Below are 13,672 nucleotides of genomic sequence, written 5' to 3' on the forward strand. Positions count from 1 at the left end.
ACTCTAAATTATAGCAGCAGAGACCTATTGAATTAAAGCTATTTATATTGAATTAATATTTCACAGTGGTTAACACTGCTGCCTCACGGCACTGAGGACCCAGGTTCGATCCCGGCCCGGGGGCCTCTGTCCATGTGGAGTTTGCACATTCTCCTCGTGTCTGCGTGGGTCTCACCCCCACAACCCAAAGATGTGCAGGTTAGGTGGATTGCCCACGCTAAATTGCCCTTTAATTGGAAAAAGAAAGAATTGGGTACTCTAAATGTATTTATTTTTTTAAATTTTGAATTATTATTATATGCCAGTGAATAATGACTTTGTACCTTCCAGAGCCATTTAGGTATTTGTCTTCATCTTGGCTACGAGATCCATACTTCAATCTCATACTACGGAGTTGGGTTTGAAGTAAGATTATGGGCACGATTTAACACGCAAAAAAGGGTCCCGCTTTGGGCACGTGTCAAACGGGATTCTATTGTTTTTTCTGGCCTCGGTCGGGAATGCCCCTGAGGCTGCTTTTACCTCACTTCCTGCACTGGCGAGCTGAGCCATTTTTAAATGCCACCCCGATCATTCGACTCCCCTCAGACACCCCATCACAGCCTCTGGATCCCCCAACTTAGTTAGGGGGTCCTCGAGCCCCCCCCCCCCCCCCACCCCCCCCCCCCCCCACCCCCCCCCCCACCCCCCTCCCCTTCACCGCACCTCTTAATGGCAGGACGTCCCTGGGCCCAATCCCTGGCATGGACAACCTGGTACCTGGGCACCTTGGTACTGTCAGCCTGGCACCCTGGCAGTGCCCCTGCTAGTCTGGCAGTGACACCCAGGCACCCTGGCAGTGCCAAGGTGCCCAGTGGCAGCAGGAGTGCCAGGGTACCACCCTGTCCTGTGCCCGACCACCTGGGGGCCTCTGATGGCCTGGGAAAGCCCCCAGATGCCATTATGCCTGGTCTATGTTTGTGTGAACCAATGCTAATCGGCATCATGGCATGGTCTCTCAGGTACAGGCGTTTGTTCCTGGACTTCAGGAAAATCGGATGCCAACATATTTAAATGAGCCTAAGTGAGGGCGAGATCCAGATCATGAGATCTTGTTAGATCTCCCGAGACATTCCAAGCATTGCAAATCTTGCGAGAGGCCTCTCATGAGATTTAACGGCCTTGTTGCATCACTGATTTGGGTGCGACGATGCTGTTCGATCATGGTCTATATTTTCCAGTAATTTCACAGGGAGCCAAACAATAGCCACTGTATATGCCCTAATAGAACTGGGTTTATGCCGGAGGCACCCCCCCCCCCCCCCCCCCCCACATTGAGCAGAGGTAAAAGTAATTTGATACTTGTTCAACTTCATTGGTTGCTTTTGCATGGTGATATGTATCTTTTTTTTTTTCTAAAGCATGATAATAAAACTATTCTACAAACCCTTGGGTAAGATTTGGTGTAATGGTGATGGTCCCATCACCGGGTGGTTTTGGGTTGCTGGCATGCTTGGGCAGGAGGCAGAACTTCCGATTGTAATATTGCAAGGAGGAGGCAATTGGGTGGCATGGTAGCACAGTGGTTAGCACTGTTGCTCCACAGCATCAGGGTCGCAGGTTCGTTTCCCGTCTTGGGTCACTGTCTGTGCGGAGTCTTCACGGTCTCCCCGTGTCTGCGCGGGTTTCCTCCGGGTGCTCTGGTTTCCTCCCACAATTCCCGAAAGACGTGCTGTTAGGTAATTTTTGGACATTCTGAATTCTTCCTGCGTGTACCCGAACAGGTGCCGGAATGTGGCGACTAGGGGCTTTTCACAGTAACTTCATTGCAGTGTTAATGTAAGCCTACTTGTGTCAATAAAGATTATTATTCAGGAGCCAGCCGGCAGGAGAGATGGCTAATTAAGGATGGTGGGTGGACCTTCCACACTGCTGGCCCAATCAGACGGCCAGCAGCTCTGGAACGTCGGCAGCGCCACTGAGACAGGAGGCAGCAAGGAGAACGCAAGGAGAACTTCCACTTTGAGGCACCCACAGAAGGATAAATATGAAATGCATTTTTAGGTGGGCCAAGCAGGCAAAACCCAAGAAAGGAGGAGCAACCCATCCAGTGGGAGTGGTTGCGTTGCGAGGACGCATTTGCTGCCAGCAACCCCATCCTCCCTGCACAATGGAGCCTTTCGGCTCTGATTGTCATCCTGGAAGTGGTTGGGAGGCCTCCTCATTGCAGCTGGTGCCTCCCCACGGGCAGGGAGCTGCTCCACCATTGGGAAAATGCCAGTGGTCTGGGAAAACCACCTTCATTTGGCCCATTAATCTTTCAAATGGCTACATGCCATCATTCAGTGGGCAGCCGAGCTTCTGCCGTTCCCACTGCTGGAATGCTTCTGCTGTGGCAAGACTGTGACTTGAATCCTGCCACCCAGAGGTTGGTAGAATTCTGCCAACTGTCATGTTGAACACAAGAAATATGAGCAAGAATAGACCACATTGCCTGACCAGCCTGCTCCACCATCCAGCACGGTCATGCCAGTTCTTGGGCTTCAACTACTTTTTCCTGTCCACTTCCGCTGTCTCTTAATTCCCTAAAGGGGGGGGGGGTGGTTTGGAAGTGGGTTTGGGGGTTGGGGGGGGGGTTGAAGGGGGTGGTGCGGAGGTGGGAGTGTTGAGTGTTGGGGATGGGGTGGTGGGGGGGGGGAGTTAGGGGGTGTTAGTTGGGGTGTTGGGAAGGAATGTTGAGGGGGGTGTTGGAGGTGAGGATGAACTCTTGCTGTTGAGAGCCTGCAATGATAAAACTCGAAGAGATAGGGTGCAGTTTCTATGCCACTTTGGAGAATGTGTGTGATGTGTCCATATGGAGCTTGTTCATGACAATATGGGTGGTATTTAACAGAGGCAATGGTGGACCTGGCAAGAGACCTTTGCCTCTTTTAGGAAAGTTTGCCAAATGATCATTTAGGATTGAAATTAGAAGAAATTACTTGACTCTAAAGATAGTCACCCTTTAGAATTCTCTGCACTTATTCAAAATCATCTCTCTTTTTCTTTCAGGTGGATAACACAAAAAAGGTGCCAGCAGGAGTTGATCTCCAGGGAAAGGGAAGCATGATTCCAAGTGATGGCTTCCCTTGAGGAGTCGATGCTGGGGGTAATAACGGGGGAAGTGAGAGTTGCCGTAGTCACAGGCAAAGCAATGGCCATATTGCTTGGTGGGGGTGGGGGGCATTTAATCAGGCAGAAAGTGGCTCCCACCTGCCACCAGTTGAACGCCTTAAAGAGGAATTGATGTTCAATGAAGGACTTCATCCCTCCACTAGGGTTAACCCACTGGAAGGTGGGGGTCTCTCTATGCAGGGACCATGTCAAACAAACCTGTGCGTGGTTGCTCCCCAGTGGAGTCCCTCATTCAAAGTCACTCAGTGTCTAATGGAGGGATCTGGCATCAGGAAGGGGAGACCAGCTCACAACCGCCTCCTACCTTTGCTACTGACCTTCACCTCCTGTCCCCACCCCTTTTACCATGTTACCCTCTATTCTGCCAGGCTGGCAGGGGCACTGCCAGGATGCCAGGCTGCCACCCCCCCTCTCCAACTATATAATTCATTACATTCCTATCCCTCTTCAATTCTCTATAAGTGTCATATGGACATGAAATGTTAACTCTGCTTCTCTCTGCACCAGTGTGGCCAAACCTGCTCAGTCTATCCAGAATTTTCTGATTTTTTATCAGGAGAAATATGTTGCTCTTCAATAATAATCTCACTCATCATGAAACTAGTTAATGCATGAATAAAAAGATAAGGTCAAAAGTGAAACAAAACTAAAAGGTGCACTCGCAGTACATTGATAATAAAGGAGAGGATGGCAGAGGGAATAAGTCAAAAAAGCAAATGGGAAAGCAGAGAGGAATTTTCAAATGAAATGATCACGGAGGAACACAAATTACAAAAGAAAAATCAGGGCAGGGATTGGGCACTAAGAGCAAGTTTAACTTACAGCTAGTCCTTGTTTAACCCTTCTCCCACGGGACTAGTGTGTGACCTTTCCCCTGGAAAGGTGTCACCATTGGAGTCTCTCCCACCTGAAGTGATTGCTGCCCAGTGCGTCCCACTGTGCAGATTCATGTTCTACTGAGTTACGCAAGGTGCTGTTCTCATAGCCAGCACCTTCGACTGTTAATAATTGATGCTGCGTCTTTACCATCAGAACTCCTTGGGTCAGGGGTTAGGGAGGGTGTTGGGGGGGGGGGGGGGGGGAGTGGAAGTGAGGATGAGCTGGTTCTTCTTCCTCCTCTTTCAGTTTCTCCAGGAGGATCCGGGTGAGGGGCTGCAAGGTGCATCTTGCTGCTGAGGTAGGGGACAGTTTGTGCGCCACTTTGGAGGATGTATGTGATCAGTCTATAAAGAGCTTGTTAGCAAGAATTTGGGTAGTATTTACCAGAGCCAATGGTAGTCTTGTTCACCAGCTAGAGACCTGGCAAGAGCCCTTATTTATCTCTTACAGGGAGGTTCACCAAATGAAGCATGCAGACTCTTAACTGGACAGTGTTGTGCCTTTCCGGGGTCACGGGGAGCAGAATTCCCACCTTGCCCAGTGCTGTTGGTCAATCAAAGATCATCAGCTCTATAAACTGTAGCGTGGCTGGGGAGGCCGTGGCTGCCACCTCTATGGCCTCCCAAGTGAGGCCTAGCATTGTTTGTTTCTGGATTTTCAGGTCACAGGTTAGTAATGACTGGAGGGGATCACCAGGTTGGTGTTGAGGGGGAAATCCCATCGGCGAGAAGAGGCAGTAACTTCTTTGAGGAAGGCATTCCTGGGAGGGGAATAGCAGTGAATTAAACACTCAAATAAAAGCAAAATGCTGCAGATGCTGGAAATCTGAAATAAAAACAGAAAATGTTGGATAAACTCAGCAGGTCTGGCAGCGTCTATGGAGAGTAAACGTTTCCAGTCTGTTCTTCCCAATTTGTCCCAAGCTCTTGATCACAGTTTACTACCCGAACAGGACAGAGTGTGGCGACGAGGGGATTTTCACAGTAACTTCATCGCAGTGTTAATGTCAGCCTACTTGTGACACTAATAAAGATGATTATTATTAAAACTATCTCTCAATGCTATTCTGTCAGAAATATTTTGCTTTCTGTCAGCTTTTGTTTTTCAATTCACCTGCCCTTGCCCCATGAACCTACTTAATTTCTCAAGCATTTAAAATCTACTCTCGTCATGTAGATGTGAGCAGGCAGGACATGCATATCGGTTTATTTCCGAAGAGCCCAAGAACCTGAGCGTTCCCGGAAATCACTTGGCGCACCAGTTGAACATTAAAAAATAATAACCCGAAAGAAATGATACGCCCAAGCTAGGTCACTTATCACATTTAATTGCTGGGGGGGGGGGGGGGGGGGCGGGGTTAATGCATTTGTTCAAACAGGCTCGTTTGATTTACAAAAAAATACTGGATTGTAATAGCTTTCACTTTTGTTTCAGTTCAGTGTTGAAATGTTATACGGAGTGTGAGCCACCAATAAGGGATTGCTGATTGAAGTTGCTGGCGCTTCCGCCAATCTGAGTGTGGTGTGGCTTGTGTCGAGCGAGAGCAGCAGCAGCGAGGGGGGTTTATTCCGTATTCTGCCGGCATCGCAGTGTGAGCGCCAGAGACGGTGCAGACATGAAGAGGTGGTGCAGCAGGCAGATTCACATCTATTTATTCCTCATATTTGACATCTTCGCTGGGCGCTGGGCAATAAAAGCTTCTCAGAGTACAGGTGCGGTTGAGTTTAGAACAGTGCCAATATCTATGTACGTTCTATATATGTGCGTGTGTGTTGGGTCCTATTTTTAATAACGATGTCGATTTTGAATATTTTGTCAGCATTGCCGTTTTCCCCCCGAATTCTCGACAATCGCGAATAAGATGTTACTGTTTCCCGGCTTTAATGAAAGAAACAATTCTTTCTCGAGTAAGGCTGGTCAGTCGCTGGCTCAGATCCAACTATCACTGGGGAAGAAGGAAGTCACCTGTGTGTTACTTGTGTTGTGGTCGGGGCGGACTGGTAATCTCTGGTGTTCTAGCTAAAGACTGGCCTTCCGCAGAGACCGCTTCTGTATATTTACTTTGAAGTCCGTTGGTGACAGAGCAGCTTGATTTTGAACATCTTATTTACCCTCTTTCCCACCCATCGCTTTCAGGATGTACAGCCCACTTGCTCGCACATAGCTGAGTGGGTCGAAACTCCAATCCGCCTCATAATTGCTTGTCATAAACGTTGCTGGGGTTATGCAGATTCCATTGGATCTCAACCATGTCTCTCTCTCATGATGCATTGGCATTTAGCATTTCCCACCAGAGAACCTGTCCAATGCCAACTGACACATTCCAGTTACAGGTGTCCTGTGGTTCAGTTAAGCCGCTGGCTGAAAGCACGGAATTCCAGAAACCTCCCATTTAATTAATCAAATCAAATAGAATCATGTCTGTTTGGGGAGCAGTGGGGAGGAATGACCTATTTCCATTTAAATCATTACCAATGCATTTCATTCACCACGGTTGCCATTTTCCTGTCTTGATTGAATGAGATCTAGATTTTGCTTTTTATTTGTTCATGGGCTGTGGGTGTTGCTGGCTAGGTCAGCATTTAGTACCCATCCCTGATTGCTCTGTTTTTCTTTAAGCGTACCTTCGCACTTTTTTTCTGCAGTCCATGTAGCGTAGGAATGCTTACTGTTAGGAAGGGAGTTCCAGAATTTTGACACAATGACAGTGAAGGAATGCTGATGATAGTTACAAGTCAAGATGGTGTATGACTTGGAGAGGAACTTGGAAGTGGCGGTGTTCCTATGCAGCTGCTGCCCTCGACCTTCTGGGCAGTGGAGGTCTCAGGTTTAGAAGGTGCTGCTGAAGAATCCTTGGTCAGTTGCTGCAGTGGATCTTGCTGCCACTGTGCATTGGTGGTGGAGGAGTGAGTGTTGAAGGTAATGGATGGGGTGCCAATCATGTGGGCTACTTTGTCCTGGATGGTGTTGAACAACTTGAGTGTCGGAGTTTCACTCACTCAGGCAGGCAAATGGAGTATATTCCAGCACACTCCTGACTTGTGCCTTGTGGAAGGTGGACAGGCTTTGGGGAGTCAGTAGGTGATTACTCACTACAGAATTCTCAGTCTCTGACCTGCTCCTGTAGCTACTGTATTTATCTGACTGGTCCAATTCACTGTCTGGTCAATGGTCATTGCCTGGGACATGTGTGGCATGAATGTTACTTGCCACTTAAACAGTCCAATCCTGAATGTTGCCCAAGTCCTGTTGCATATGGATATTGTCTGCTATGAACTTGCTTTGTGATGTGTTAGGAAAATTAATTTTGTCAGTGCTTCCTACATTGGCTTAAAGTAATTCTGTCATTTAGTTTTAGTTTTCGTCTAATTATATAAATTATTTGTACGTGGGCACTGTATTAATAATCCAGTACTGCAATCTGCTGTACCTTCCTGGACACTATGGTTGCTATTTTATTCTTTACCTGCCAATTAAGTTACTTTCCAATGAATTTTCTATTTAGCACAACAGTCACATTTGTAAATCCTTTTGAATTAAACATTGTATAACAACATGGTATGAAATTTACTGATTCAGATAATTTATCTGAATCTATTTTTCACGCTGTATGCTGATGGGAAATCACTTAAATGCAGACCCTTCATACCGCTTGGCAGCATTTTATTTTGTATTTTATGTTATTTGAATGTCTAGTAGTTTTTCTTTTGCGCAATCATATTGATACTGCACGCACGACTCAACCATGTAAACTATTGAAATTAGTGTTTCAGAATCACTGAGAGGATTTTTAAGAGTGAGGTGTGTCATCTAGCCTAAAGGGAAGTAAAATAGTGTCCTGCATGCTTATAATTCATAAAATCATAGAATCCCTCCAGTGCAGAAGGAGGCCATTCAGCCCATCGAGTCTACACCGACCCTCTGAAAGAACACCCTACACAGACCCACTCTATCCCCGCAATCCCACCTAGGGGCAATTTAGCACAGCCAATCTACCTAACCTGCACATCTTTGGACCATGGGAGGAAACCGGAGCACCCGGAGGAAACTCACGCAGACACGGGAAGAATGTACAAACTCCACACAGTCACCCAAGGTCTGATTCGAATCCAGGCCCCTGGCGCTGTGAGGCGGCAGTGCTTAACCACCGTACCGCCCAATTCTAGGCATTAATTCTGGAGTTGAGGGAAGAATAATAAATCATTTTCATGACCAGATGTCAATCACCCAGTTGCATAACCCAGTGGTCAGCAATGGAATACTTGGTTCATTCCTCCATTCCCGTTATACAATTTTTATAGTGTGCTATCCATCAATCTTAACTCACTGTACCAAAGTGTACACTACTGCCATTGAAAAACATGTATTTGAAATTTGATCTTATGATGTCAGTTTGGAAGCTTGTGCCTTGGTCAGTTAGACTTTTGTAAAATCATCGAATTTACAATGCAGAAGGAGGCCATTCAGCCCATTGAGTTTGCACCGGCCCTTGGAAAGAGCACCCTACTTAAGCCTATACCTCCACCCTATCCCTCTAATCCAATCCACCTAACCTGCACGTCTTTGGACTGTGGGAGGAAACCGGAGCACCCGGAGGAAACTCACGCAGACATGAGGAGAACGTGCAGACTCTGCACGTGACCCAAGCCGGGAATCAAATCCAGGCCTCTGGTACGTGAAGCAACAGTGCTAACCATTGTGCTACCGTGCTGTGTATTTATTTGTGTCCTTGTTCCTCACGTATGAGGTGAGCTTCCTCTTTGAAAGTGTTTAAATAACTGAGTTTCTCACATATCTTTTGTCCATTATCTCATCCCTTAGGCAATGGCACATTTGCCATCCAGCATCAAGATACAAAACAATGCTTGCAAGTAGCTTCTTCTGGAATGACTATGGAAGGTTGCAATCTGCAAGAACAGCTTCAGGAATGGAAGTGGGTGTCTGAGCATCGGCTGTTCAATATTGGCAGTAAAAAATGTCTTGGCCTTGATGCTTACAACAAGGAACAACCATTGAAAATGTTTGAGTGTGATGCAGAAGTTACAACTTTGTGGTGGCGCTGCAAAGATAGCACACTGTATGGCGCCTCCTCCAATAAACTGACTGTCAAAAATGGTTCTCCATCAGTGAGTATTGATGCAAATGATGCATGGAAACAAAATGATGATGGCCATGATGTTTGCGAGCAACCATTTCGTAGTAAGTAACATATTTGGTATACACTATAAATATTAATGTAGTTGTTGTAATGTATTGAATGAGTGCTTTGCTAACATTGAACATTAAACATGGCTTTACATTTCTTCATACAAGTTTTGAATTCATCATATTTGGAAAATATTTTAACTCGAGTTTTTGTTGAAGTTGTTGAACATTTGACTTGTTTTTTAAATGTTGTAAAATAAAAATGCATTGATGTATTTAACAAGGAAGTGGTTGAATTAAGGCATTGGAATATTGTCACGCGTCTAGGGACTTCCCTAAAAGGAAGGTGAAATTTGAGAGGGAGATTTTACTTCAATTTTTTTTTAAATTGACAAATTAAGGGGCAATTTAGCATGACCAATCCACCTATTCTGCACATCTTTGGGTTGTGGGGATGATACCCACGCAGACACAGGGAGAATGTGCAAACTCCACACGGACAGTGACCCGGGTCCTTGGCGCCATGAGGCAGCAGTACTAACCACTGCGCCATCCTGCTGCCCCATGTTTACTTCAGTTTTAAGTTCAGAAATTGTGCTGATGCCCTTGCTAATGAATAAATATCAAGGGCAAGGTTGTTTGCAGGAGAAAACTTGGGGACTCATCTTGGCTATATTTCAGAGTTATTCAGCAGCAATAGGAATGATGTTAAAGCACATGTGTGCATTGAATTGATTCAAATCTGATCATGAGTTTTTTGATTATCAGGTGAAAGTCTGTTTATGACAGCAATTAAATAGCTGGCCTGTACTCATCCCATTGTGTTGGAAGTTCACATGCATCATGCATGGTAGACATGAGTGGTGCTAGTGGGCCTGAGGTTTTGCATTGGTGCTAAAGCCAAACATGAGTAGACGTTAGTTGCTGTTGATAGTGAAGGTGTTGGTTGATTTGCATTACAGGGATGCCTCAGGTGCCAAATTACCATAATGGAAGCTTTAATAGACACAAATATCAAAGCCTTGGGAGCAGGTTTCCTGCTCTCATTCATTAGTGATGTGTGCATCTCAGGAGGCTAACAGAAAACAAATTGTTGATTTCTTTGTTCACCTGAGGGATGCCCTTTTGAATTCTTCTGCTAAATGGAGAACTCTACTTGCCCATCCTTACTGGCAGACTTTAACCTGTTCTGAACTTTATGGGACTTTATGGGACTTTCTATCTTGACTTCCAAAAGGCCTTTGATAAGGTGCCTCACGGGAGACTGCTGAGTAAAATAAGGGCCCATGGTATTCGAGGCAAGGTACTAACATGGATTGACGATTGGCTGTCAGGCAGAAGGCAGAGAGTTGGGATAAAAGGTTCTTTTTCGGAATGGCAACCGGTGACGAGTGGTATTCCGCAGGGTTCAGTGTTGGGGCCACAGCTGTTCTCTTTATATATTAACGATCTAGATGACGGGACTGGGGGCATTCTGGCTAAGTTTGCCGATTATACAAAGATAGGTGGAGGGGCAGGTAGTATGGAGGAGGTGGGGAGGCTGCAGAAAGATTTAGACAGTTTAGGAGAGTGGTCCAAGAAATGGCTGATGAAATTCAACGTGGGCAAGTGCGAGGTCTTGCACTTTGGAAAAAAGAATAGAGGCATGGACTATTTTCTAAACGGTGACAAAATTCATCATGCTGAAGTGCAAAGGGACTTGGGAGTCCTAGTCCAGGATTCTCTAAAGGTAAACTTGCAGGTTGAGTCCGTAATTAAGAAAGCAAATGCAATGTTGTCATTCATCTCAAGAGGCTTGGAATATAAAAGCAGGGATGTACTTCTGAAGCTTTATAAAGCATTAGTTAGGCCCCATTTAGAATACTGTGAGCAATTTTGGGCCCCACACCTCAGGAAGGACATACTGGCACTGGAGCGGGTCCAGCGGAGATTCACACGGATGATCCCAGGAATGGTAGGCCTAACATACGATGAACGTCTGAGGATCCTGGGATTATATTCATTGGAGTTTAGGAGGTTGAGGGGAGATCTAATAGAAACGTACAAGATAATGAATGGCTTAGATAGGGTGGATGTAGGGAAGTTGTTTCCATTAGCAGGGGAGACTAGGACCCGGGGGCACAGCCTTAGAATAAAAGGGAGTCACTTTAGAACAGAGATGAGGAGAAATTTCTTCAGCCAGAGAGTGGTGGGTCTGTGGAATTAATTGCCACAGAGGGTGGTGGAGGCCGGGACGTTGAGTGTCTTTAAGACAGAAGTTGATAAATTCTTGATTTCTTGAGGAATTAAGGGCTATGGAGAGAGAGCGGGTAAATGGAGTTGAAATCAGCCATGATTGAATGGCGGAGTGGACTCAATGGGCCGAATGGCCTTACTTCCGCTCCTATGTCTTATGGTCTTATGTTAGTTCAGGGCACTTTGTTTCAAGGACTGGAAAGGAGCAGAAATGTTGCAATCTTGATTAAGTTAACTTTTAAATGCTAAACATCTCTTTCTCTATCAGAGAGGTAGAAACAACATCATGCATGGTTTTTAGATCACAAGTAGTAAAAAAGATAATTTGGCTTGCAAGTTGGTGAGCCCCCCCCCCCCCCCCCCCCCCAGCTGTTGTACCTCAGCTTAGAAAGTATGTCATCTGTGCTGTTCGTTCAGTAGGTTTCTGCAGGATCTCTTATTGTATTTAACAAAGGCAAAGACAGCAGGCAACACGTGGGCCAGTAACTTCATACCTGTGCAGTTTGATACCGCCCCCCTCTTTGCTCCCTATTTGTTTACAAGTTTTGAATTGTGACTTCTGACAAGTGTTCTTTACCATCACTCCCATTGGCACCTGACTTACTGGCTGTACTCACTTTGTTACATTGTCACATCTGCACTCTGGGTTCTGTAAAACTGATGTTTTCACACACTATACTTTCCTGCAGACACAATATTTTGAAAATTTAGAATTTAACTATTTCCTCCACCTTCACATGAATGTTGCAGTCCAGAGCTGTGAATAGTGATGATAACAACTTCAGCGTTCTCTTCATCACTGGCAGAATAGGAATCTATCCTGCTCTTGCTGTGGTGATATGCACACAAGGGGTTAATGTAAATACGCTAAGACTAAGTAAACACTAGAGGGAGCACTGGAGATGTCACGACATGCAGACATACAGCTAATGAACACATAGAATAGGACACGACCAATGGGCAGTCAAGACACCCAAAAGTGACACTACTACAAGGGGGCAACCCATATAAAAGTACATGGCACACATGGGGCGAAATTCTCCCCCAACGGCGGGATGCCCGCCGACTGGCGCCAAAGCCGGCGCAAATCAGACGGGCATCGCGCCGGCAAAAAGGTGCGGAAGTCTCCGCATCTTTGGCGGCCTAGCCCCAAGATTGAGGGGCTAGGCCGACGCCGGAGGGATTTCCGCCCCGCCAGCTGGCGGAAATGGCGTTTGTTGCCCCGCCAGCTGGCGCGGAAATGCGGCGCATGCGCGGGAGCGTCAGCGGCCGCTGTCAGTTTCCCCGCGCATGCGCGGGAGCGTCAGCGGCCGCCGAAAGTTTCCCGCGCATGCGCAGTGGGGAGAGTCTCTTCCGCCTCCGCCATGGTGGAGGCCGTAGCGGAGGCGGAAGGGAAAGAGTGCCCCCACGGCACAGGCCCGCCCGCGGATCGGTGGGCCCCGATCGCGGGCCAGGCCACCGTGGGGGCACCCCCCGGGGTCAGATCGCCCCGCGCCCCCCCCCAGGACCCCGGAGCCCGCCCACGCTGCCTGGTCCCGCCGGTAAATACCAGGTTTGATTTACGTCGGCGGGACAGGCAATTCCTGGGCGGGACTTCGGCCCATCCGGGCCGGAGAATCCAGCGGGGGGTCCCGCCAACCGGCGCGGCTGGATTCCCGCCCCCGCCCAATCTCCGGGAGCGGAGACTTCGGCGGGGGCGGGGGCGGGATTCACGGCGGCCAACGGCCATTCTCCGACCCGGCGGGGGGTCGGAGAATGACGCCCATGTTCTTTCTCTTTCCACAGGCAACACTCAGAGAGAAGTACAGAGGCAGCTCAGGAAGCATCACACCCACCGCATGGCTTAGAGCAGACTGGTTAGTTAGACTGAGTTACTATAGCAAGATTAGCAGGAGAGTCGAACTCAAGTAGGAGAATTGTTAACTGTTCAATAAATGTGTGTTAAACCTATCTCCAAGTCTGAACCTTCCTCTGTCAGAGTATACATCAAGTAAGCCGCTTATGCTACATGAAGAAGCATAACACAACATTTGCTGCCTGCCATTGGAGGTTAGAAGAATTTACAGGTTGAGGACCAAAAGTATGAATGCACCTTCTTTGGCCATCAAATAGAATGGAACTTGAACCCACAGCTTCTTGCTCAGAGGCAGGAATTCTCCCCACTGTGCCACAGGACCTCCCATTTTCCAGATAAATTTACAAACATAATAGAGTCTCATTTGGCCTATATATGAACTTCCATGTACCTACCATTTAGAAT

The 13,672-nt window shown here is 47.1% G+C and overlaps 1 protein-coding gene across 1 annotated transcript in view; it reads left to right on the forward strand.

Annotated features, from left to right (window-relative positions):
* The first annotated feature begins 5,486 nt into the window (after positions 1-5,486).
* ly75 (lymphocyte antigen 75) overlaps positions 5,487-13,672 on the forward strand; it is a 228,516-nt gene continuing 220,330 nt past the window's right edge. The window contains exons 1-2 of the mRNA XM_072474567.1: positions 5,487-5,744; positions 8,854-9,231. Of these exons, the coding sequence (XP_072330668.1) occupies positions 5,648-5,744; positions 8,854-9,231 (475 nt within the window). The 5' untranslated portion in view covers positions 5,487-5,647. The remainder of the gene's footprint in view (positions 5,745-8,853; positions 9,232-13,672) is intronic.

Source organism: Scyliorhinus torazame, chromosome 2, assembly GCF_047496885.1.
Source record: "Scyliorhinus torazame isolate Kashiwa2021f chromosome 2, sScyTor2.1, whole genome shotgun sequence".
NCBI classification, from domain to species: Eukaryota; Metazoa; Chordata; class Chondrichthyes; order Carcharhiniformes; family Scyliorhinidae; genus Scyliorhinus; species Scyliorhinus torazame.